General features: G+C 47.4%; 1 protein-coding gene and 1 long non-coding RNA gene across 4 annotated transcripts in view; one reads left to right on the top strand and one right to left on the bottom strand.

Annotated features, from left to right (window-relative positions):
* Window positions 1-17724: 17724 nt before the first annotated feature.
* On the bottom strand, window positions 17725-25974 carry LOC117069418. The gene is made up of 4 exons (XR_004431536.1): window positions 25825-25974; window positions 25425-25683; window positions 19793-19909; window positions 17725-17839 (listed from the first exon to the last, which is right to left on the bottom strand). It is a non-coding gene; the product is annotated as an uncharacterized LOC117069418 (long non-coding RNA).
* ACTN1 (actinin alpha 1) overlaps window positions 25974-26717 on the top strand; it is a 105052-nt gene continuing 104308 nt past the window's right edge. For 2 of the 3 annotated variants that reach the window (XM_033187630.1, XM_033187627.1), the window contains exon 1: window positions 25974-26652. In XM_033187630.1, coding sequence (XP_033043521.1) covers window positions 26548-26652 — 105 coding nt within the window. In that variant the 5' untranslated portion in view covers window positions 25974-26547. The remainder of the gene's footprint in view (window positions 26653-26717) is intronic. The other variant, XM_033187628.1, reaches the window with a different exon arrangement.

Here is a 26717-nt window from a genome sequence, read left to right on the forward strand (position 1 = left end):
AGCGGTGGCTCATACCTGTAATCCCAGCACTTGGGGAGTCCAAGATGGGTGGATCACTTGAGGTCAGGAGTTCAAGACCAGACTGACCAAGGAGGTGAAACCCTGCCTCTACTAAAAATACGAAATTAGCTGGGGATGATGGTGCACACCTGTAATCCCAGCTACTCCGTAGGCTGAGGCATGAGAATTGCTTGAACCTGGGAGGCAGAGGTTACAGTGAGCCAAAATCGCACCACTGCACTCCAGCCTGGGCCACAGAGCGAGACCTAGTCTCAAAAAAAGAAAAAACATGTCAAATAATATTTAATGGCATAAGAAAATGTTCACAATATATTTTTAGGTGGAAAAAACAATATGTAAGGCAATATATAGTAAATCACATTTTTATTGTGATAAAGTATATTTATGCTAGGAAAAAACCACTACAAGGAGACATGACAAAAATATTGCCTTTCTGGACGGTAGGATTATGTAAGGTTTTGCTTTTTTTCTTTTAATTAATCTACATAACTTTTTTTTTTTTTTTTTTTTTTTTTTGAGACGGAGTCTCGCTCTGTCGCCCGGGCTGGAGTGCAGTGGCCGGATCTCGGCTCACTGCAAGCTCCGCCTCCCGGGTTCACGCCATTCTCCTGCCTCAGCCTCCCGAGTAGCTGGGACTCCAGGTGCCCACCACCTCACCTGGCTAGTTTTTTTTTTTTGTAGTTTTAGTAGAGACGGGGTTTCACCGTGTTAGCCAGGATGGTCTCGATCTCCTGACCTCGTGATCTGCCCGTCTCGGCCTCCCAAAGTGCTGGATTACAGGCTTGAGCCACCGCGCCCGGCCTTTTTTTTTTTTTTTTGAGACAGAGTCTCACTCTGTTGCCCAGGCTCGAGTACAGGGGCGCAATCTTGGCTCACTGCAAGCTCTGCCTCCCGGGTTCACGCCATTCTCCTGCCTCAGCCTCCCGAGTAGCTGGGACTCCAGGTGCCCACCACCACACCTGGCTAGTTTTTTTGTATTTTTAGTAGAGACGGGGTTTCACCGTGTTAGGCAGGATGGTCTCAAACTGCTGACCTTGTGATCTGCCCACCTCGGCTCCCAAAGTGCTGGGATTACAGGCGTGAGCCGCCGCGCCCGGCCAACATGTTTTATTTCATTATAAGGAAACAAGTTAGGGAGAGTCAGGCAGCCTAAACAACCTGGCATATGTTTGTGGAGCCCAGATGAGAATTCAGGTTTCCTTTTCTCCTACCTTCTCTCCACCCAAAACTCCACTCCCCACCACCAGGCTAAGCAAGACACCATCCCTCCATTGCTGAGAATGTCCTTGGAGGCTTCTGGAGACCTGGCCCACTTGGCCAAGTTTATGTTTTGGTGGAAACTCTTAATGTTTCCATTGTCTGACTTGAGAGTCTTTAAATTATTCATCTTAATTAAGTGCAGCCTGGGTGTTCTTTGACAGAGCCCTGGCCCAGTGGATTTCTTTACATCTTCTTTGTTTTAGAAGCCAAGAATAAAAAGGGTTTAGAGAGAGGACAGACTATTGGCTTTGCTGTGTCTACATCTGAAAGGCACCCATTCTGCTGGGAGAAATGACGGCATGGCCATTAGGCCTGTCTGACATCCCACACAGTGATTCCTTAGGGTCTTGGAAGCCAGCAAGAACTATTTCTCTGCAGAAGTAGCTGCCTGGGTTTCGAGGTGAGTCAAATAGCATCCCTTACTTGAGTAGCTTCACGAACAGACATATCCTTTCAGCTAAGACCTGCATTCTTACCATGTGCCAGGTACTGGGGGCGCAGCAGACAGCAAGGCAGGCAACAAAGGCCCTCTCTCAAGGGACTTATGATGGGGTAGGAGAGGAGATAGAACAAATTAGTGAACTGGCAATTAAACAAGGTGACCTCAGAGAATGGTAGATGCAAGGAAAAAATAGTGCAGGGCAAAGTAAAAGGCAGTGATGTGGGGGGAGGGAACAAGTATAGACAGGTGACCGTGGGTGGCCTCTCAGAGGTGGTGGCATTTGAGCTGGACCTCACCGGTCATCAGATCAGGAGCAAATCCAGGGGAACAGGTTTTCAGATAGAAAACAACAAAGGGAAAGACTTGTGGAATGAACTTGGCCATTTTTATAGGAAAGGAGGGAAGACTGGGAGGTCTTTTCTTGGAATAAATTCCCAGAGGGGGTAATAGGACCAAACTTTGAATATATATTGGTGGATTGCTTTCCAAAATCAACACATATCGTGTAGCTAATTGTTAGCAGTCATTATCCTTGGGGAGTGGAATGCAGGGGTCAACAGCATGAGTAGAGGGACTTTAAAGTTTCTATCTTCTGAGCCAGGTAGGGTGGCTCACACCTGCAATCCCAGCTACTTGGGAGGCTGAGGTGGGAGGGAACATTGCTTGAGCCCAGGAGGTCGAGGCTGCAGTGAGGTATGATTGCGCCACAGCACACCAGCCTGGGTGACAGAGTGAGACCGGTTTCTAAAATAAATACATTAAGTAAGTAATAAATTAATAAATAATTTTTAAAAATTTTCCATCTTTTGTATGACTTGATTTTTTTTTTTTACCAAGGGCATAACATTTTTTTTTTTTTTTTGAGATGGAGTATTGCTCTGTTGCCCAGGCTGGAGTGCAATGGATAGAACTTGGCTCACTGCAACCTCTGCCTCCTGGGTTCAAGCGATTCTCCCACCTCAGCCTCCCAAGTAGTTGGGATTATGGACGTGCACCACCATTTCCAGCTAATTTTTGTATTTTTAGTAGAGATGGGATTTTGCCATGTTGGCCGGGCTGGTCTTAACCTCCTGATCTCAAGTGATCTGCACTCCCTGCCTCCCCCTGGCCTCCCAAAGTGTTAGGATTACAGGCGTGAGCCACCGCACCTGGCCACATATTATTTTTATAACTTAAAGAGACATAATGTTTTAGGATGTTGGTAATAAGCAGGGTGGTAAATATGTTTTATTATTCTAAATACCATATATGCATTACACAAATTATGTTATATATATTAAATATTTTATAATAAAACCGGCCAGGCGCGGTGGCTCAAGCCTGTAATCCCAGCACTTTGGGAGGCCGAGACGGGCGGATCACGAGGTCAGGAGATCGAGACCATCCTGGCTAACACGGTGTAAACCCCATCTCTACTAAAAAGTGCAAAAAACTAGCCGGGCGAGGTGACGGACGCCTGTAGTCCCAGCTACTCGGGAGGCTGAGGCAGGAGAATGGCGTAAACCTGGGAGGCGGAGCTTGCAGTGAGCCGAGATCCGGCCACTGCACTCCAGCCTGGGTGACAGAGCGAGACTCCGTCTCAAAAAAAAAAAAAAAAAAAAAAAAACCTTGGGTTTTTATGTTTATTTTGTCTCTGTGTGTGTGTGTGTGTGTGTGTGTGTGTGTGTGTATTTGTGTGTATGTGTGACTCTGTCGCCCAGGCTGGAGTGCAGTGGCGTGATCACAGATCCCTGCAGCCTTGACCTCCCAGGCTCAGGTGATTCTCCCACCTTGGCCCCCTAAGTAGCTGGGACCACAGATGTGTGCCACCTCGCTTGACTAATTTTTATATTTTTTGTAGAGATGAGGTCTTGTCACATTGCCCAGGCTGGTCTGGAACTCCTGGGCTCAAGTGATCCTCTTGTTTCAGCCTCCCAAATTGCTAGGGTTACAGGCATGAGCCATCACACTTGGCCAGCTTCGGGTTTTACAAAATATACTAATTTTTACACCATCAGGTAGCTATAAATGTGACACCTTCGCCACATGCTTATGAGGATTGATGATTATTACTCTTTGACATTTTTGCTTCTTTATTCAAGTTCTGTCACTGGTTTGCTCTGATATTAGATAAGTCACTTCAGCCTCGGTAGGATTCAGTTTTTTATCAAACAGGAAGAAAGATCCTTCCAACCTCTCAATTTTCTAACAGAATTGCTCACAGAATTAAACAAAATAGTAAATGGAAAGGCACTCTGCAGATTTTTGAATGCAATAGGATAGAATAGAGGAAAGAGAATTGGGAGGGAATTGTCATCTGGAATGGAGTTTCCCTTTCCAAAATGAATATATATAATGTGACCAACTGTTAGCAGTCACTATCCCTGAGGAGTGGGATGCAGGGGTCAAAAGGATGAGAAAAGGGACTTTAGAGTTTCCATCTTCCATCCACATCTCACTGGAGCCAGCAGCTTCTCCATAGAGCCTTCCTTGACTCTACCTTTCACTCTGATCTCTCTGTTCTCTAAATTCTTTTTTCTTTCTTTCTTTCTTTCTCTCTCTCTCTCTTTCTCTCTCTCTTCCTTCCTTCCTTCCTCCCTCCCTCCCTCCCTCCTCCCTCCCTCCCTCCCTCTCTCTCTCTCTCTCTCTTTCTTTCTTTCTTTCTTTTCTTTCTTTCTTTCTTTTTCTTTCTTTCTTTCTTTCTTGATGGAGTGTTGCTCTGTTGTCAGGCTGGAGTGCAGTGCCACAATCTTGGCTCACTGCAACCTCCACCTCCCAGATTCAAGCAATTCTCCTGCCTCAGCCTCCTGAGTAGCTGGGATTACAGGCACCCACCACCACTCCAAGCTCATTTTTGTATTTTTAATAGAGACGGGGTTTCACCATGTTAGCTAAGATGGTCTCGATCTCTCAACTTCGTGATCCACCCGCCTCGGGCTCCCAAAGTGCAGGGATTATAGGCACGAGCCACTGTGCCCAGCCTCTAAATTCTTTCTTTTTTTCTCTTTGAGGTTATCATAAAATAGCACATTCTCTAAATTCTAACTCAAATGTTTTTGAACTTAAGGTTGTTTGACTTTATACTTTAATTGTTTAATGTACATTAATGATGATGTCCCTCTTACTTTAATTTCCTCTAGAGGAGGGTCCACAGAAGGCATGGCATTTCAATGGTGGAATTTTAGGCATTAGCGAGCAGGTCAAAGAGATATTTTTGGGGGAAAGGGTGGTCTTTTCAGATTCTAAAATTACAGAAAGTTGGATGTATTGGGAGGAGCTTCAAATTAAACTTTCAAAGACATAGGTTATAGTCTGGGTGTTTCAATTGCTAGCCCTGAGCAAGTCTTGTAACCTTCCTGATTTCAGTTTCTTGAGCTAGAAAAGGGGGCCTATGAATAACTGCCCTACCCACTTCCTTATGGTGTTTTGGGGATTTGGTGAACCAATGTACAGTTAAAAAGCTTTGAAGATGGTGGGGTTTTGTGGAACAACAAGGGCCTAGTGCTGTAATGTGATGACTTCAAGTGTGCCCCGCAAAGTCATTCAAGGGACACGCTCACACAATGCTTGCTGGCCGAGGCTGGAGGGAAGGGATTCCTGTCATTGACCCTGAGTGTCATGCACAGAGCTTGGGCTTTGGCTTTAGGCAGAACTTGGTTCACCAATAGACCTCCTCCCCTTTCCAGCACATGGGAGACTGTACCTCTCAGCAACCTTGCTGTTGGGTAGAGCCATGGGGACTGGTTCTGACCAATGAAACAATAGAGGAAGTTCTCTTCCAGGCTAGTGAAACACTCATGCGTGATTCTCCATTCTCTCTCTTCCCCTCTCATGGCAATTGTAGAGGAGGCCTTGTGTTGACATTGTGGGACCCAAAGATCACAGCAGCCAGGATCACTGAGTCCCTGCTTGGAAGGTGGCTGTGTGAAGGAGAAATATACACCAGTTATGTAAAACTGCTGAGATTCTTAGAACTGTTTATTACTGCAGCACAACCTAACCTATCCTGTCCAATGTACAGCCTGAGTCTCAGGTGCCCCTCTTCTGGAATAATAACACGTATTGCACATGTTTGTGGTGAAGATTTAATGAGAGAACGTGTGAAGCTCTTAGCTCAATGTTGGCTCATGGGACGAGCTCATGAAATGTTAGATTCCTGTCCTCTTCTGGCAGGGTAGTGCATTCTTGACAAAGGCAGATAAGCCTACCTGATCAGACCTTCCCTTGGCCCTCTGAGGCATAACAATGAGGTCAGGAGTTCCTCATGGAAGCAGATGCACAATCCTTATTAACCTGCAAGTATTATGAGTTCTGTCTCTCCACACTTCCCATCTCTTTTCATAGAAATCCTGGGGCAGTAATTTGAGGCTGCTGAGAGATGTGGCACTGACAGATGTTGACATCCATCTTCCATTTGCAACAAGCTGTGGCAACTCCACTTTCCCCACCCCACCTCCACCAACTGACTTCTCTTCTGCTGGGGATAGGGGTGGGGACTGAATGTCTGGGGAGTCGGTGGTGGGTGGGGAGGGGCATTCCTTCCTCATTTACCATGATCTGTCCCCCTCAGCCTAAGGGAAGCATTTGGGAAGATCAGCATTCAGTAGGGCTTCTGAACCTCGTTTAGTATGTGCCTTGACTCAATAAAAAACCAAATAATTGCAAAATAATAAAGAAAGAAAGAAAATAAAAACTCTACGCTGTGGGTGCCTTTTTTGTTTTTTGAAGTGAAGTTGAATGAAATGGTGATGTGCTGGGAACAAACCATAAACTCGAAGCCTCAAAAGGTAGAAACAAAACTTCCACGGAAAAGCACCTTTCCACCCCCCACCTTTTCCTTTTTTGACGCAAGGCTTATTCTGTCACCCAGTCTTGGGTGCAATGGTGTGATCTCGGCTCACTACAACCTCTGTTTCCTGGGCTTAGGCGATTCTCCTACCTCAGCCTCCTGAGTAGCTGGGACTACGGGTGTACACCACCATGCCCAGCTAATTTTTTTAGAAATGAGGTTTTGCTATGTCGCCCAGACTAGTCACGAGCTCCTGGGCTCAAGCAGTATGCCTGTCTCGGCCCCTAAAAGTGCTGAGATTACAGCTGTGAGCCACCATGCCCAGCCACCTTTTCCTTTTTAATAACGGTCCAAGATGTGGTTCTGTGCAGATGCTTCTGCAACCAGGCTGGTCCTTTTAGCTGAATCAGGAAAGTGATTTCTTGAATCCCACAGGGAGGAACTGGAGAGCCTAAAAAGCCTTTAGAAAGTTAACTCAGGGTGATTGTAGTCTTTTCCAGAGCCAGGAACTGAGGCCTCACCTGGACACCTTCCCCCACAATGTCCTCCCACTCTTCCGTGATCTCACACATCCAGGCAGACACATACCCATTCAGTTATGGAGGAGAGGATGGGAGCAACTGGAGAAGCTTCCAGCCTAATCTTTGAAGACTCAAAAGAAATTCAAGTCCATTTTCAAAGTGTAGCCCTGGCTATGGTGGGGCCTGGTCCTGACCTGCAGGAGCTGTGGCCAGACTAGTAAGGAGCTACTCCAGACAGGCCAGGAAAATAGATTCCACTTCCCACACTCCACCTTATGAGAAACAGATGACTCCTTTCTGAGAAATGCTGAGCGCCTCCAGAAATCCATCCTTGTCCCCTTTTTTATTTTGTTCCAAAGCAAATACTTCCCTTGGCTTCTGTTCTCACGTCCAGACAAGTTCTGCAGGAGCGGAACTCCCAGAGCCAGGGACCTGGACTTGAATGGAAGTCAAAGAACCTATGGGTGAGCTATGACCACAGACTGGTGGGCTCATTTCATAACAAGTGCTCTAGACTTACATATCCAAATAAGCATTCCCTTCAAAATCATCACCTAGGTAGGCTATAGGTTTACTTCAAGGGTAATTAACAAAAGTATCAACATTTATGGAACATCTGCCAAATGTTAGGCTCTGTGCTAAGGGGCCTATGGGTATTAGCCCATTTGACCCTCACAGCCTCAATAACAGATGAGAAAACTGAGGTTCAGAGAGTCACATCACTACTGGGTAATAAGGCTGAACTCAGGTCATCTGACTTCAAAACCAGGGTTAGAATGACTTTCAGAGTCAGGAGTGAAGGCAGTCCTTTAAGATCTCACTGCTGGCATAAGGGCCTGCCTTTATCAGGTTCAGCCAGTGCAATCCAGAGCCGTCACACTCTCATTATTTCATTGAAATCTCTCCACAGTGTGACACGTGGGTGATCACCACGACCTTCATAGGCAGGAAGCTGGGTAACTCAGAGAGGTTATGGAACTGGCTATTACAAGAAGTGGCACTGAGATAACTCTTGGGAATGATTTGACTTCTGGAAACAGCCAAAAACTATTTGTAGCAAAGTCAACTAAACTGGGTAAGTCCTCAAGGTGGGCAAAATTAGGCATACTCAATAAAAATTGACACAAACTGCTCATCGTGTGTGGTACATAGGCTGGTCATGAAGACATGGCCTCGGTTCTTAGCAGCCGGAGCCAAAATCTGCCTCCTTGTAATTTGCCTCTGGGGCTCCAAATTGAATTTGGAGGTGCATTGAATTGATCGATTTAATACCCCTACCCCTCTTCCACTCCTTCCTAACAAGCCTGGTTATCTGATTACCAAACTGGGCAGACTAGAAGCAGCAAATTAGAAAACACAGAGATGTGGCCAGGCGCGGTGGTTCACACCTGTTATCCCAGCACTTTGGGAAGCCAAGGTGGGTGGATTGCCTGAGCTCAGGAGTTCCAGACCAGCCTGGGCAACATGGCAAAATCCCATCTCTACTAAAAATACAAAAATTAGCAAGGCGTGGTAGTGTGCGCCTGTAATCCCAGCTACCCAAAAGGCTGAGGCATGAGAATCGCTGGAACCCGGGGAGCAGCGGCTGCAGTGAGCTGAGATTGTGCCACTGCACTCCATCCTGGGTGACAGAGCAAGACTCTGTCTCAAAACAAAACAAAACACAAAAAATTAGCCAGGTGTGGTTGTGTGCACCTGTAATCCCAGTCACTCAGAAGGCTGAGGCATGAGATTGCTTGAACCCAGGAGGCAGAGGTTGCAGTGAGCCAGGATCGTGCCAGGATCGTGCCATTACAATCCAGCCAGGGCAACAGAGCCAAACTCTGTCTCAAAAAAAAAAAAAAAAAAAAAAAGGAAAGAAAAGAAAACACAGAGATGCATTATTCAAATCACCTGGGAAGTTTCTAACCTACTGAAGTCTGGGTTCCCCTCCCAGAGAGTCTACTTTTATTGGTCAGCTTTGGAGCTCAGGTATGGTTTTGTGTGTGTGTGTGTATGTGTGTGTGTGTGTGTTTATTTATTTATTTTTGGTTTTTGTTATTTTTTTGAGATGGAGTTTTGCTCTTGTTGCCCAGGCTGGAGTGCAGTGGCACAATTTCTGCTCACTGCAACCTCTGCCTCCCAGGTTCAAGCGATTCTCCTATCTCAGCCTCCCGAGTAGCTGGGATTGCAGAAGTATGCCACCACGCCTGGCTAACTTTTGTATTTTTAGTAGAGACGGGGTTTTGCCATGTTGCCCAGGCTGGTCTTGGACTCCTGAGCTCAGGCAATCCACCCACTTCAGCCTCCTAAAGTGCTGGGATAACAGGCGTGAGCCACCACGCCCAACCACATTTCTGTGTTTTCCAATTTGCTGCTTCTAGTCTGCCCAGTTTGATAACCAGATAACTAGGCTTGTTAGGAAGGCGTGAGCCACTGAGCCCAGCCATCGTTGTTATTTTTGAAGTTCTTCAAGTAATTTTAGCCAGGGTTGGGAATTGCAGTGTTAGGAAGAGAGAATTTAGACTAGCTCAAGGTGTCACAGGAAGCGAGCACCAGAGCTGGGCTTTAAGCCACAGCCCACCTGACCCTTCAGACTAAGCAAGTGCTCAGTAAATATGATGTCAACCCTACTGTTCAGGGGTGGCACCATGAAAGTAAATCCAGCTTTCCAGTGAGATCCTATTTGCCAGGGATTGAGGCAGGTGCCTGCTCCCTGCCTCTTCCATTCCCGAAAGCCAAAGGAGGCCCAGGGGTGGTACTGCCTGTGTTCCTGCCTTGCTGCTTCTTCTTCCTTATTTTATTTGAGACAGCGTCTCCCTCTGTCACCCAGGCTGCAGAGCAGCAGCACGATCTCAGCTCACTGCAACCTCCACCTTCTGGGCTCAAGTGATTCTCCTGCCTCAGCCTCCTGAGTAGCTGGAACTACAGGTGTACACCATCACACCTGGCTAATTTTTGTATCTTTAGTAGAGACAGGGTTTCGCCATATTGGCCAGCTGGTCTTGAACTTCTGGCCTCAAGTGATCTGCCCACCTTGGCCTCCCAAAGTGCTGGGATTACAGGTATGAGCCGCTACACCTGGCCCTGCCTTGCTTCTGATAAGATTTTGAATCCTTGTCTAATTTAATTTAGCTTTACAGGGTGTGTGTGTGTGTGTGTGCACGCGCGCGCACGTGCATGCATGCATGTGTGTGTGTCTGTATGTGTGTCTGTCCATCTGTCTGTATACCCATAACCTTTAGCTTGAGGGGACATGAGGAGAGGGATGGCCTCCGGCCCTGGCACTTTCCTGCATGAGACTGATAGGAATAGCAAGCCACAGACACCATGACAAGGATGGATTGGGACTGTCTCCACTGTGACTCCTCATTGGAGAGGCCACCAAGGAGCCAGACCCTGCCTGGTCCGTCTCCCTGGGCAGCTCTGTACTTCAGCCTCTCTAGTTGTCTTTTTTCATCAGTGCAAAGTTCCCCCAGGTGCTCGGGTCCTGGCTCCACATACAGATGCATTTGTCAGTTGCTACACCCCTTACCTTTCCCTTCCATGGCTGCCACATCCTTCATCCCTCAGCACAAGGCATACTTTATCTTTGAGAGAGCAGACTGGAATTTCAGGCCAAAAATAAGGCACGGGTGTGGAGTGATTAGCTCAGCTTCCTACCATCTATACAGTTTAAACGCTTCCACAGATGCAATTTCATTTAGTACATCCTCAAAATAACCTTGTATAAAGGATAATTTTATGTGTCAACCTGACTGAGCAACAGGGTGCCCAGGTATTTTGTCAAACATTAGTCTAGGTGTTTCTGTGAGGGTGCTGGGTTGAGAGGAACATTGAAATCAGTGGACTGCACCTTCCCTCCCGAGTTTGTGGGTGGGCCTCATCCAATCAGTTGAAGGCCTGAATAGAACAAAGGCTGACCCTCCCCTGAGGAAGAAGAGAGGATTCTTCCTGCCTGTTGACCTCCAAGCTGGGACATCAGCTTTTTTCCTGCTTTTGGACCTTTTCCTCTGATGAGACATTGGCTCTCCTGGCTCTCAGGCCTTTGCACTTGGACTAGAATGAAACCATTTGCTCTCCTGAGTCTCAGCTTGCCGACTCACCCTGCAGATCTTGGGACTCATCTGCCTGCATAATCACAGGAACCAGTTTCCTTTAAGAAATCTCTTCCGGGCAGGTGCGGCGGCTCACACCTGTAATCTCAGCACTTTGGGAGGCTGAGGCGGGAGGATCACTTGAGGTCAGGAGTTCAAGACCAGCCTGGCCAACAGGGTGAAACCCCATGTCTACTAAAAATACAGAAAATTAGCCAGGCATGGTGGCACGCACCTGTAGTCCCAGCTACTTGGGAGGTTGAGGCAGGAGCATCGCTGGAACCCAGGAGGCAGAGGTTGCAGTGAACCGAGATCTTACCACTGCACTCTAGCCTGGGAGACAGAGTGAGCCTCTGTTTCAAAAAAGAAAAAAAAGAAAAAAAGAGAAATCTCTCCCTCACACATCCCATTGGTTCTGTTTCTCAGGAACACCCTAATACACCTTGTCTCACAGATATTGCTAATCTTCTCATTTTACAGATGAGAAAATATTCGAGTCAAAGCCACTGCATATGTGGCCAGCCCTGAAAAATGTTCTGTAACTTGTTCAAGGTCAGTGTCAGTGTCCTCGGTAGAGCAAGACTTGAAGGTGGGTTTAATTTATTAAATTATATAGCCTTTCTGGGAACTCTCTTTCTCAAGCACAGGGCCCTCCTGAGAACGCAACCCTTAAGGGGCTACTCCTGGACTTAGGATTAGCTGTCTCCAGCCCCTGAGAGGCCTGAGAAAACTGAGTGTTTCTTTTCTGGACTCCAGGTTCTTCCCAATTTAGTTCTGGATTAAAGTGTGCTCTCCTGATGATCGGCCACTGACACCCACTCAGGTGTGCGCTGCCCTTACCTCTCTAACAGCAGCACCTGGATTTTGCTCACTCTCACTCTGCTCTCCTTGCTTGCGCCTTTCTCCCCATGTTTCGTGCATTGTGCAGCTCACCTTGACCAGGTAGAGCTCCCACTTCAGCCCCCTCCCCATCTTGTCCAGTACATGCCTGGATCTATGATCTCTGATTCTTTCACAGGGAGCTATGCAAATGGATATTCACAGATAAGTTAAACACAGGCACTGTCCTTCCCCGTTCTACAGTCCTTTCCTTTTTTTTTTAATTTGAGATGGATTCTCACTCTGTCTCCCAGGCTGGAGTGCAGTGGCGCAATCTCGGCTCACTGCAACCTCTCCGCCTCCCCGGTTCAAGTGATTCTCCTACCTCAGACTCCTGAGTAGCTGGGGTTACAGGTGCGTGCCACCAAACCCAGCTAATGTTTGTATTTTCAGTAGAGACGGGGTTTCATCACGTTGGCCAGGCTGGTCTCGAATTCCTGACCTCAGGTGATCTGCCCACCTCGGCCTCCCAAAGTGCTGGGATTACAGGCGTGAGCCACTGCGCCTGGCCAGTCCTTTCCTTTTTAAAGAGTTGAAAATATTTCAGAACCCACGTTATTTCCATTTTGTTGTCAAGCCACAACCATTGTTTCAGAGAGAAGGCTCTATATGAAAAAGACTAGGTCTTTTTTTTTTTTTTGTAATCATGTGCCTTTAGATACAAAAAAGACTAGGTCTTTTGAATCTCCATTTCTCTCCCCACCTGCTTATACATTCCTTTCTCACTCCAGATAATTGCCTTCTCCCTGCAGGTTTATTTCCAAAGTTATTCAAGAAAATTGCTTTGACCCCTGTTTGATGGATCTACACATTGTGATCTTCTGTGGCTCCTAAAATGTTTTCGAGTTTTCTGGCGGGGGAATAGGTTAGCTTTTTCTTGGCCATAGACTGGGTAGTTCTGGTATGACAGCAAATGTAATATAATTTTTCTTCTTTTTTCTTATTTATTTATTCATTCATTTTTTTTCAGCTCCAGCTCCAAGGAATTCTGATTTTTAGATGCTGGGAAAAAGGAAGGAAAGAAAGGAAGAAAGAAGCAGAGGAAAGAAAGCAAGAAAGAAACGAATAGCAGCATCCAACAACGAAGTTTACCTGTACCTTAAGGGAAAGAATTTTGTAAGAAAGTTTTTATTTGCAGATAATGTCTGCAAATTGCACCTGTGGCCAACCAGAAATGGGGAGGACCGACAACTGCAGCAAGCCACTTACCAGTTTCAAAATTATATTTATCTCATTTCCCCCATTTTTAGTAGTTGAAAACACTTCAACACATTCACTGTTAATAATTCTTGCTTCTGAGCATATAGGAAATAGGTCAGTGATGGGACGTGCTCCCAGCCATGGTGGGAGATAAGAAGATCTTTGAGACCTGAACAACTTCCTCCATGAGGCTGTCACTCAGGGCAGCTCCTGGCTAAGACCTGGGAACCGAGCTGTTAAGCTGTGCTGAGATGGAGTTAGAGGGAATGTGGAGGAGGGCTTTCCAGAAGGCAGGAGCCTGGAAGAGGGACTTGAGGGTCTTGAAGAAAAGGTATGTGGGCAGGAGTGTCAGGAGGGCCATGAGGTAATGCTCCCAGAGTGCTCTGAGCCCTCTGGTTAAAGGACATTTAACCACAGATTATTATCCTGCCTATTATTTGTGTCTGTAATAACAGCTATGACAATGGATGCTGCAAAGGTCAGCCCTGGGGCTCCTGTTGTCTGATGCACTTAGTAAGAGTTGGGGGTGGAAAAGAGTTGATGAGGCTTGCTGTTGATCTAAACACTTTTCAGCCAGCCAAGGCCAAGGCATGGGGGCCTATGAGAAACCCCTGATGAAACTGATCTCCTGTGGTCCTCAGGCAAGGATGGCAGCTGAAATTTAACTTGAATATGTGCAAGGTAAGGCCCACGGTATGAAAGCTCATCTCAGCATCTTTTTGAGGGTAGAACCCTCAGGGTGGAATCCTGAGAGGCTGGACCAGACACAGAGAGTAGGCACTCACTCAGTTCAGGGCAGAGGCCTGCCTTGGTCACCAAGCACACAGCATGCCAGGTGGAGTGGGGCCATGGGCTCTGGGCTCCTGAACAGTTACTAGGCCCCACAGGGGTTTGGACTGCCCTTTCCTGTCTAGAGTCATCTCACATCTCACTGGGTATTGCTTGGTAGGACTGTAGCAATTCTACCCCTTCACCTTACATGAAGAGAGGGCGGATCTTGGAGGAGAGACCTGCCCAAGGTCACCCAGCTGGATGGAGGTTGAGCCAGGACCAGAAGCTGGGCCCTTGTCTTCCAGTTGGAGTATCTCCTCCATTCCACCTTATCTGCAGGCCTCCCATCCAACCTGAGGCAGGTAAACAGCTGCCTCACAGCCCCTAGCTGGAGATAGTGGGAGATGGGAAGCCCAGGGGCCACCCAGTTCTCCTTACTCCACTCCAGTCACTTCCAACAAACGTGTTTTGAGTACTTGCTACATATCGTGCACTGTCACACATGGGGGATAGGGACATGAAGTTTAGTATCAGACCTTGTTCATTTAATCCCTTTGAGCCTTGACTTCCTCATCTGGAAAATGTGCAACACCAACCCCTGTGTCTAACACATATAGTGAGTGTTCCCTTAAAGGTACAAGATGAAGGCCAGCTCTCAGGAAGCTGGCGTCTGTCGGGGGAGCCAGGTTCATCATCAGTGATACTCAGTGTGTACAAACAAAGTTGTTTAAGAGCAGAAGAAGGAATAACTAACTCTAGCTAGGCTGTACCAATATCTGCTCTGACACTTTGCGGCTGGATGACCAGAAGCAAGTTCCTCACCCTCTCTAATGGAGCCTGAATTGCCTTACTGGTAAATGGGACGATGTAAGTAGCACATAAATGCCAGCTTATGGATTTATGAATTAGAGATAACAAATATAAAGCATTTGACAGTTAGTAGGCATCAATAGAGTATATATATTTTTTTCTTTTCTTTTTTTTGCTTGAAGCCAAATCTTCACAGAAGAGGTAACATTTGTGTTAGGTTTTGAGAGAGAGGCAGAGCTTTATGAGGAGAAGATGGACAGGACAGCATGGACAGAGGCATGAAGACATGAAAATATGGCATCTTCAGAGAAGGACAAGAAGCTTGGGGATTCTGGAGCAAGGCATGTGCAGGAGAGTGGTAGAGAGACTGGGACCAGGCTGTGATGGGCCTTGTACCCAATGTAAAGAAATTTGGATCTATGAACAATGAGGACCGTTAGGGGTTTTTGAACTTAGACAAGACATGGTCAAATTAGCATTTATAAGATATGCTTTGTTAGCATTTCCTTGGCTGTTTGTTTTTGCTTGTTTCACTGAGAGTCGCATTCTAACAACAGTAACACAACAGTGATAAACTCCTGAATGTCTATCAGAACTCTCTTCATTGCAAGTGACAGGAAACCAAACACAAGTTAGGTGTGATGGTTTGAAAATATGTCTGCTGGGCCAAGTGTAGTGGCTTATGCCTGTAGTTTGGGAGGCTGAGGTGGGAGGATCACTTGAGGCCAGGAGTCCAAAACCAGCCTGCACAACATAGTGAAACTCCATCTCTACAAAAAATAAAAAAAGTTAGCCAGGTGTAGTGGTGCATGACTGTAGTCCTACCTACTCAGGAGGATGAGGATTGCTTGAGCCCAGGAGTTTGAGGCTGCAGTTAGCTGTCATTGTACCACTGCACTCCAGCCTGGGTGACATCGTGAGACACAGTCAAAAAAAGAAAGAAAGGAAAGAAGGAAGGGAGGGAGGGAGGAAGGAAAGAAGAAAGGAAGGAAGGAAGAAAAAAGATGTCCACAAATTCTTTGATACTCCTCCCTTCAAGTGGTAAAGGCTGATTCCCCTTTGGGTGTAGACTGGACTTGATAATTCATTTCCCACAAATAGAATAAGTGGGAAGTGACAATGCAAGACTGCAGAGACTAGGTCATAAAAGGCACAGAGGCTTCCCCCTCACTGGCCCTCTCCTGGGTGACTCTTCCGGAGGAAGCCAGCTGCCATGTTCTGAGAACACTTCATCAGCCTAAGGACAGCCCGCATGGCAAGGAACTGAAACCTCTGTCAAAAGACACATGGGTGGACCAGCATGTGAGTTCACATCCTTCAGGCCTGGTCAAGCCTCCAGATTCCTTGCTAACATTCAGTCTGAAATCATATGAGAGACGCCGAGCCAGCACCACACCGTTAAGCTGCTCCCAAATCCTTGACCTACACACACTGTGCAATAAGAAATGTTTGTTTTTTGAAGCCCCTAAATTTTGCAGTAATCTATTATGCAGTAATAGATAGCTAATACATCAGCTTAAGCAAAAAGGGAACTTGTTGGTGTACATAACTGTGAAGACTAAAGGTAGGGACAACTAGATGCGAGTCATCAAAAGACGTCATTGGGGGCTGGACGCGGTGGCTCACGCCTGTAATCCCAACACTTTGGGAGGCCAAGGCAGGTGGATCATTTGAAGTTAAGAGTTTAGGACCAGTCTGGCCAACATGGTGAAACTCCATCTCTACTAAAAACACACAAAAAATTAGCTGGGCGTGTTGGTACATATCTGTAATCCCAGCTACTCAGAAGGCTGAGGAAGGAGAATCGCTTGAACTCGGGAGGTGGAGGTGGCAGTGAACTGAGATGGCACCACTGCACTCTAACCTGAGTGTCGGAATGAGACTGTCTCTAAATAAACACATAAAAAGCTGGGCATGGTGGTGCATGCCTGCAATCCCAGCTACTCGGGAGTCTAAGGTGGTAGGATTATTTGAGCCCAGGGAGTCAAGGCTGCAGTGAGCCGTGATAGGGAACCACGCACTCCAGCTTGGGTGACAGAGCCTCAAAGAAAAGACAGAGACCCTGCCTCAAAGAAAAAAAAAAAAAAGTTTCATTGTGTGTCCTTCATTCTGATTGGGTCCCATGCCCTAAGCCAATCGTGTGCTCTGATTGGCTAGGCCTGTCATTTGCCCAGCCCTGTTGACTAGGGGTGGGGTCAACTCTACTTGAAGTCCAGGGATTGGATCAGGGGAGGTGCCCTCCCAGAGGAATATCAAGGTATGGTTGCCAGGAGGGGGAAATGGTTGCTGGACAGCAAAACAACAGGTATCTCTTATACCCACATTTGCATTGTACTTTTCGGTGTGTGTCTCATGTGCATTATTTCTTCGTAGCTACTGTGACCTATTGCCTGTTCCTGGAATGCTCATGTTTTCTCACCCATTTATGTCTTAAAGGCTACCTACTCAACAAACCTTCCCTGAACACTGCATTTAAAATATGTAACCTCCCTCTACTTCTCCCCAAATTCTCAATTCCCCTTCTCTGAGATATATATATATATATTCTTTCCTTATAGCTTAACACTATCATATTATTTTACTTCTTTATTTTCTTTTTTTTTTTTTCTTGAGACGGAGTCTCGCTCTGTCACCCAGGCTGGAGTGCAGTGGCCGGATCTCAGCTCACTGCAAGCTCCGCCTCCCGGGTTTACGCCATTCTCCTGCCTCAGCCTCCCAAGTAGCTGGGACTACAGGCGCCCGCCAACTCGCCCGGCTAGTTTTTTGTATTTTTTAGTAGAGACGGGGTTTCGCCGTGTTAGCCAGGATGGTCTCGATCTCCTGACCTCGCGATCCACCCGTCTCGGCCTCCCAAAGTGCTGGGATTACAGGCTTGAGCCACCGCGCCCGGCCTACTTCTTTATTTTCTTATCAGGCTCTCCCAGTTGAAATGTAAGCTCCATGGGGTATGGACTTGTGTCCATTCTGGTCACTGCTACATCATCTGTGCCAAAACAGTGTCTGGCACATAGTAGGTACTCAATAAAAAATAGTTGAATGAATGAATGTGCACAGCCATCCTGTGAGGTAGGTGGGATGGAGGTGATTCTCTCTGTGTTATAGATAAGGACATTGAAATTTGAGAGAAGGATCCTGTTGGTACAAAGATTAAAAAAAAATTTTTTTAACTTTAACTGTTCAGTGCTAATGAGAAAACAGCAGAGGGAACTTGATTCATTACAGTGTGTTCCAATCAAGTGAACGTTAAATGATGCCCTGATGCAGGAGTTCAAATAGAGAAAGTGGTAGGAGAATTGAGTCATTGCCTGGCACGTGGTGATACAGGCATCCCCAATGCAGAAAGAACCACCTGCTTGATCACAGTCAGAACTAAATCATGCTGGGAGTAGCAATTTTGTTTCAGCAAATAGCAACAGTTACATTTAAATTAGTGTGACTAATTTGGATCTTACTGGTTTTATAGTTTCTTTTAAATAGAATTTGTAAGCTTGTTTTCATTTTATAGTTGATTGTAAACCCCAAACCTTAGGAAGTTTTGTACCTAGTTTTACGTTCATACACATTTAAGGAACTTTAAAATAAAAATTAAGTAACTTTGTGAGGATTTGTATCCTTTCAAAAGGAACTTGCTTAGTATTCAAGATAGAGAAACATTGTTTCAGAAGATTTCAAATCCTCTTCTCACTGAAGATAAAAAGCAGGAGTTGCAGAAAGATGTTCTTAGAACAGGGCTCAGAACTTCATTACTGAGAGCTTAAAGACTGTCTGGTGAATCCAGCCCTGTCATTTTGCACATAAGTAAACTGAAGCCCAGCGAGTTCAGGTCTCCTGGCCTTATCCTGCTTCCCACATAGGGATATCTGCCCCTAAAAGCTATCCCATCATTTCCATGGAAGTGATCTGGACAGAGTGACTTTTCTTTTTTTCTTTTTCTTTTTTCTTTTTTTCTTTTTTTATTTATTTTCTTTTTTTATTTTTATTTTTTTTTTTTTTGAGACGGAGTCTGGCTCTGCCACCCAGGCTGGAGTGCAGTGGCCGGATCTCAGCTCACTGCAAGCTCCGCCTCCTGGGTTCCTGCCATTCTCCAGCCTCAGCCTCCTGAGTAGCTGGGACTGCAGGCACCCGCCACCTCGCCCGGCTAGTTTTTTGTATTTTTAGTAGAGACGGGGTTTCACCGTGTTAGCCAGGATGGTCTCGATCTCCTGACCTCGTGATCCGCCCGTCTCGGCCTCCCAAAGTGCTAGGATTACAGGCTTGAGCCACCGCGCCCGGCCCAGAGTGACTTTTCAGCTAGTGGCTGCTGTAACTTGTAAGGCCAGGGCTGTGTTGTGGGGGGGGTGGAAGGTTAGGCATCAAAGTGGGGATTATTGATTCTTCCAATCTATGAACATAATAAATCATCTTTCCATTTATTTAGGTCTTTACATTCTCAGCTGTGATTTGAGTGTATTGCTCTGATTTTTGCTGGGAACAAGAGACAGCTGGGGAAAAGCTCCCAGCCCTCCTTGGAGGGCCCAGGCTGGGCAGCTCTCAAGCCTGACTAGCTCTGCTCCCAGAGCTGACCTCAAGGTAGCCACCTAAGGCAGAGATTTCTGAGGGTCCAGGTTGGTTTACCCTGGGTGCCTGGGGGAGATACATATGCCTGATAATTAGGGAAAAGAATGTACCAGGCCTGGTACGATGGTGCTTGCTTGCAATCCCAGCACTTTGGGAGGCCGAGGAGGGTGGATCACCTAAGGTCAGGAGTTCGAGACCAGCCTGACAAACATGGTGAAACCCCATCTCTAAAAAAAAAAAAAAAAAAAAAAACAAGCAAACAAACAAATTAGCCAGGTGTGGTGGCACATGCCTATAATCCCAGCTACCTGGGAGGAGGCTGAGGCAGAAGAATTGCTTGAACCTGGGAGGTAGAAGTTGCAGTGAGCCGAGAACGCACCATTGCACTTGAGCTTGGGCAACAAGAGTGAAACTCTGTCAAAAAAACAAACAAACAAACAAAAAACAAACAAAAAATGTGTGCCAGACAGGCCAGATATTCTCTCACCTGAGACCCTAGAGCTGGGCAGAGCATGGGAAGCACAGGAAATTTTCTGCCAGCCTCTTATTAGAGATCCCACATGAGGGAAATTGCTGAGTGTCTCCTGCCCTGCCTCACTGGTCTCTGGTAGGAGGGAGAGGAATTGGCCCTATGGCAAACAGTTCCAGTGAAGCAGAAGCTGGTGCGGAGGAATTCATCCTGGTGGGTGACGGCTGAGTGCTACTGGCTGGGGCATGGGACTGGGGACAGCCAACTCAATTTCACCACCCTGAGCTTCATGAGGTTCTCAGGAGGCCCAATAACTTAGGAAATGCTTGTGTGGACTATGGCAAAGGGCTGGCCTCCCTGAGCCTCCCATGGATTGATGGAGAAACAGGCACTGAGATGGAATTTTGCTGATGCCATTTTTCATTTAGTGAATATTGAACTGGAACACCTATTGTGTCCTAGGCTCTGTGTTACACTGAGTGGGGGAAAGAAGAGGGTTGAGGCTTCATAGAGACAGTGTGAGAGAAAAAATGGACAAAGGACTAAAATAAAGCAAAATATACTCTCTTAGTTACAAATGGTATGCTATGAGCGTTTGGGGAAGAGAAGTCTATTAACTATATTGCTACTGGGACTGAGGACAAAACTGAGATTTCTGATTTCCCAAGGCCGAAACCCAAAAAACTACAGTGATTTATTTCCTACCTCCTTCTAGCATTCTACAAACACTCTAATGACTACTATGCCCTGGGCTCTTAGGAAGAGCTCATAGGAGCCTATCACCATTAGATGTAAGGTTAGAGAAGAACTTAGGATACAAGGAAGGCAATGGCCAGATATCTGGGCGGGAGGTTCATAGTGCTTTTAGTTTCCAGAATATTGCAGATCCTTCTTGTCTATGTTTCCACACAGGGCCTTGCATGGTCAGTCACCCATAGCAGGGTGGAAAAGAAACTCATGAGCATTGAGGTGGCCTGCTGCATGCCAGGCATGGGGCTGGCACTCTCCCTTCTTTATGTCACCTCATGTGTCAATCCAGTTCTTTTTTTTTTTTTTGAGATGGAGTTTTGCTCTTGTTGCCCAGGCTGGAGTGCAATGGTGTGATCTCAGCTCACCACAACCTCCGCCTCCATGTTCAAGTGATTCTCTTGCTTCAGCCTCCCGAGTAGCTGGGATTACAGGCATGCACCACCATACCTGACTAATTTTTCATATTTAGCAAAGCTTGTGTTATACTGAGACTAAAGTCCCCAGTATCATCTCACAGCGTGATGGTCATGAGTGAGAAGATGGGTCAGTGTGTTACCTTGGTCCACCTCAGGACCTCCCTTATTGAGAAGATAAGTTCATCAGTTATTGTTTTAACTTACTTCCTGACCGTCTTCCCACACACTGTGAGCATCCTCACCCATCAAAACTCCCCCTCTTCTTTCTCAGACTCAGATGAGGGTCTTTCTTTCTTTCTTTTCCTTTTTTTTTTTTTTTTTTTTTTTTTTTGAGACCAGCTCTTGCTCTGTCACCCACTGCACTGGTGAGATCTCAGCTCACTGCAACCTCTGCCTCCTGAGCTCAAGTGATCTGCCACCTCAACCTCCCAAATAGCTGAGACTACAGGTGTAAACCACCATATCTGGCTAATTTTTGTATTTTTGGTAGAGACAGGGTTTCACCATATTGGCCAGGCTGGTTTTGAACTCCTGGGCTCAAGTGATCCGCTTGCCTTGGCTGTCCAAAGTGCTTGAATTACAGGCATGAGCCACCTCACCCAGCCAGATGAGGGTCTTTCTTCTTGTTCAATGGTCCATCCCTTAGCCTGTGTCCTTGAACCCATACGGTCCTATCTCCTCAAGAACTTTGTGCTGTCCCTCAACTTTCTTTTCCCTTTTTTTTTTTTTTTTTCTAGACAGAGTCTGGCTCTGTCACCCAGGCTGGAGTGCAGTGGCCCAATCATGGCTCATTGCAGCCTCGACTTTCCAGGCTCTAGCGATCCTCCCACCTCAGCCTCCCAAGTAGCTGGGACCACAGGTGCACTCCACCACACCCAGCTAATTTTTAGTATTTTTGGTAGAGATGGGTTTTTACCATGTTCCTGAGCTCAATTGATCCACCTCCCTTGGCTGTCCAAAGTTCTAGGACGACAGGCATGAGCCACTCCACCTGGCTCCCTCAGCTTTCTTTTGCTTACATTTTCAACTTTTTCCTTTTAACCAAATTCTTCTTCTCAAACAGCTCACATTTTCCAGTTTTAAAAGAAATCCTCCTTTGATCTCAGTACTCACCTCTAGCTATTGCCTCTCTAGCTACTTCTTTTTCCCCTCTGTATTCACTGTCTCCATTTATTCACTCCTAATGTCTCTTTAAACTTACAGCTTTCGCCACTGTGCCAAAATTCCATTGGCCAAGGTCATCAATTAGTTTTCAACTGTCATATCCAAGAACACTGTTTAGGCCTTACTTTCCAGACTTTCTGAATATATCTGATATTGCTAATTCCTCTTACTTTGAAACTTTAACTCCTTTGACCTCCATAACATCATATACTCCAGTCCCTCCTCATTCCTGGATGACCATTTTCTTTGTCTCCTTCAGGGGTTTTTGTTCTTTGCTGTCGCTAAGTGTTGCTCTTCGGGGTTCTGCCCTCTTCTCATCTCCACCTGGGCATTCTTCATGGATAGTCTCTTGGTGTTAATATCATCCATATGCAGATGACTCTCAACTCTGTTTTGCCTGAGGTCAGGGCTATGCAGTCAAACTGCTTTCTGGGCAACAGAATCTGGACATTCTAAGAGCACTCCAAATTCAATGTATTCAAACTCAATCCATGATTCTGTTCCCAAATATTTTCTTTTTCTGTTCTATCTCAATTGGTCGTAGTGCCACCATTCACCAGATCACCTAAACTATAAACTCATGATTAAAGCAGGATTGCTCAGCCTCAGCACTCTTGATATTTTGGGCTGGTTAATTCTTTCTCTCTCTTTCTTTCTTTCTTTCTTTCTTTCTTTCTTTCTTTCTTTCTTTCCTTCCTTCTTCTTTCTTTCCTTTCTTTCTTTTTTTTTGTCTGAACAGGGTGTTGCTCTGTCACCCAGGCTGGAATGCAATGGTGCAATCATGGCTCACTGCAGTCCTGACCTCCTGGGCTCAAGCAATCATCCTGCCTCAGCCCCCCATGTAGCTGAGACTACAGAGTCACACCACCATGGCCAGCTAATTTTTGTATTTTTGGTAAAGATGGGTTTTTGCCACATTGCCCAGGCTGGTCTCGAACCCCTGACCTCAAGCGATCCACCCGCCTCAGCTTCCCAAAGGGTTGGGATTGCAGGCGTGAACCATCATGACTGGCCTGCATAATTCTTTGTTGTGGGGATGCTGTCCTATACATTGTAAAATGTTTAGCAGCATTCCCAACCTGCATCCACTGGACACCAGTAGGAACCCACCAGCTGTGATAACCCAAAATGACTCCAGACATCAACAAATATCCCTTGTGAGACAGAGCTGTTAAAATATCCTAGGGTTGAGAACCACTGGGGTTAAAGGCATGGGTCTGGGAGTCACATATATTGGTGCCATTTTGGACTAGTTACTACCTCTCTGAGCCTCAGTTTGTTTTCTCTATAAGACAGACACAACTCTTACCTCATAGGAGGAACTTAATATAGGTAAAGTGCATGGGATCTCTCAACAAAAACACTTCTCTTTTCTCCACAATCCTAGGTCTTTCAGTATTATCTCTTAAGTATTTCTGGTCTCTCCACACTTTTCCATTTCGACCTGGATTATTGCAACAGCTTTGCAACTGGTGTCAAAGCTTCCAGCCAGCCTTGCTCCCTTTAGATCCACACTCCACCTGGCACATGAGGCCTTCATGGTCTGGCTGCTGTGCACCTCTCTAGCCCCATCTCTTGCCCCTCCCAGCCACGTTGAGATGCTAGACATTCCTTTGTATACCATGCAGTTTCCTGTCCCTGTACATTAGCTTGTGCTCGTCCTTCCTTGTGGAATAACTTCCCACACTCTTTATCTGGCTGATTCGCATTCTTTAAGGTTCAGTTAAGTTTCACCTCCTCCAAAAAGTTAAGCCTGGAGCCTCCTTTCCCACGGGGTTCAGTGTCCCTTCTCTGTTCCAACAGTACCCTTGTCATATCTCTCTCCTTGCATCTAGCTCATGACATCATATTTTTGTTTCTGTGTCTGTCTGCTGGGCTGTGTGTGACAGGGACTATGGCTTTTTCATCTCTATATACATACCATCTAGTACATTCCCTGATACGCAGATGATGCTCAGCAAATATTTATTGAGTGAATGAATGGATACAGCACCACCATTACCCTCTGTGTTAAGTTTAGAGCCACAGTTTAGAAGTGGTGATAAAATAGTCCATAAATCAGCTGTCTCTGTGGCTCAGAAGCAACATTTCCTTAGCCAGGGGCTTTTGGAAGGCACAGTGCTGAAGGGTTAACACTCATATGAATGTGTGTGGTTGACGAATGATGCAGCCAGCGACACCACCCGATATCTGCTTACAACAGCAGCAGCGGCTTCTGAGAACCAGGGGGCACTTTCTTCACCTTTTCCATGGGTGGCCTTTCAGGGTATCCACCATCAGCCTGGAGAGAAGGTAGAGGACAAAATCCAGCCCATAATTCAGGGCCCTTCCTGTCTGTGAACTTCTTCATCTAGCTCCTTCATTCACCTCTGAATTGACATATTTGCATTTCTAAATTTAAATTTAAATTTAAATTTTTGCAGTTGATGCAGCCATTTATTCTACAAATACAGTCCTCCCTTGGTATTGGCAGGGTATTGGTTTCAGTATCCCCGTGGATACCAAAATCTGAGGATGCTCCAGTCCCTCACAGTCAGCCCCGGGATCTGCAGGTTCTGAAGCCTGTGGATATAAAGGGCCAAATGCATATATGTATGTATATATTTTGAGACAGTCTTGTTTTGTCACCCAGGCTGGAGTGCAGTGGTGAAAACGCACCTCACTGCACCCTCGACCTCCCAGGCTCAAGCGATTCTCCCGCCTCAGCTTCCCAAGTAGCTGGGACTACAGACGCGTACTACTATGCCCGGCTAATTTTTGTATTTTTAGTAAGGATGGAGTTTTGCCATGTTGGCCAGGCTGGTCTCAAACTCCTGGGCTCAAGCGATCTGCCCGCCTCAGCCTTTCAAAGTGCTGGGATTACAGGCATGAGCCACTGCCACCGCCGCCAGCCTCAAATCCATAAATGAAGCTCTACTGTGTGCTGGGTGCTGGGGTGGAAGACTGGCACAGCTGTTGTTCACAATACAGTGCATAACGTAGGAGAGATTTATTTGCTACTGTTCTTCCGACCCGGGAGCCCATAGAGAAGGCTGCCAGAATGCGAGGCCTGCTCCTTCCCGGGCATCAGCGCTTTTATACTCTGCTCTTACTAAGCGCAGGGAAAGGAGTCCTGGCAGGTGGCAAGCAGAAGTTAGAGCTGTTTAGTCACTCCCGCCCTCCGTCCTCCTCCAATGACAATAAGGTTTTGTTTGTCAGGCATAAGGTTACAGGATTGGCCTGTGGAGTCCAGAAGCTCTTTCCGCGCTCGGCTCTTTGAGCCTCAGTTTCTCCATCTGTCAGGTGTGTGTATGTGGGAGGGGGGCACGGAGTAGATCTACCTAGATCACTTGGGGCCGCCCCTTCCAGTTTTGGGGGAATGTCGGGGTGTCTGTGAGGGGGAGGGAGGACCCCGCCACGCGAAGGTAGTTTTGGCCGCAGCAGCCAGCCAAGTGTGCCCGCGGAGACCGGCAGGGAATTCCGGGAGGCCCCTCTGTGGAGCGGTCCCCAGAGCCCGAGGGCGAGCTGAAAGGGTTCCTGCGGCGAGGCGGGAATGCTCGGTAGCCCCTGAGAGCAGTTCGCTGACGAGAAACCGGGCTCCTGCAGGGCAGGGATCAGCCGGGTCGCGCCTCGTAGGGTGGGGTGGGGTGGGGCGGGGCCGGGGGAGGGCGGTGGAACCATGAAATTCCCAAGAAATTCCTTTCCATTGCCCCACCCCGCCCCCTTTCCTAGGGTGCCGACCTGTCCAGACCAAGGTTCCCTGGAAAATCAAAAAATGCATGCTCTTCGGGTTTCCTCGCGTCCCTTCTCCAGCCCCCTCCCACCCCGGGATTTGGAGCGCGCGTGGGAGCGCAATAACGGTGGCGGGGAACGGGTCCAATCCCGGCGGCTCCTGGGGCTCCCGAGCGCCCTGCCACTCAGTCCCCCAGCTCGGGGAGGCGTCTCCCGGCTTCGGTCCCGTTCAGCTTAAGCTGGCGTCACATGAATCGTGGGGGAATGGGCACCGCGGGAGTGGGCGGGGGTGTGCGCGCTGGGAGGGGGCCGCCCAGTCCACCTATATGTGCCGCAGCCTGGCTGACGGATGCCAGGAATTCCCAATGAGAGGCGATGGGGGGAAGTTTGGGCAACTCGGCCTGGCCAATGGAGAGCCTCGGGAGGGCTCTGCCCCTTCCCCCCGCCCCCGCCCGCCTCGCCTCCCGCAGCGCAAGTGTGTCCGCCTAGCTCAGTGTGCGTGGAGATTAGGTCCAAGCGCCCGCCCAGAAGCAGGCAGTCCGCGAGCTCAGCCGCCGCTCTCGCCGCCAGGAGCAGCCTTCGCCAGCAGCGCCGCGGCGGAACCGGGCGCAGGGGAGCGAGCCCGGCCCCGCCAGCCCACCCAGCCCTACTCCCTCCCCACGCCAGGGCAGCCGCCGTTGCTCAGAGAGAAGGTGGAGGAAGAAATCCAGCCCCTAGCACGCGCGCACCATCATGGACCATTATGATTCTCAGCAAACCAACGATTACATGCAGCCAGAAGAGGACTGGGACCGGGACCTGCTCCTGGACCCGGCCTGGGAGAAGCAGCAGAGAAAGGTTAGCAGCTGCCCCCGCCCACCGCAGCCCCCAGCCCCCAGCCCCGACCAGCTCTGCCCGCCGGG

The sequence above is a fragment of the Trachypithecus francoisi genome, unplaced genomic scaffold (assembly GCF_009764315.1).
Source record: "Trachypithecus francoisi isolate TF-2019V2 unplaced genomic scaffold, Tfra_2.0 Lachesis_group3, whole genome shotgun sequence".
Lineage (NCBI taxonomy): Eukaryota > Metazoa > Chordata > Mammalia > Primates > Cercopithecidae > Trachypithecus > Trachypithecus francoisi.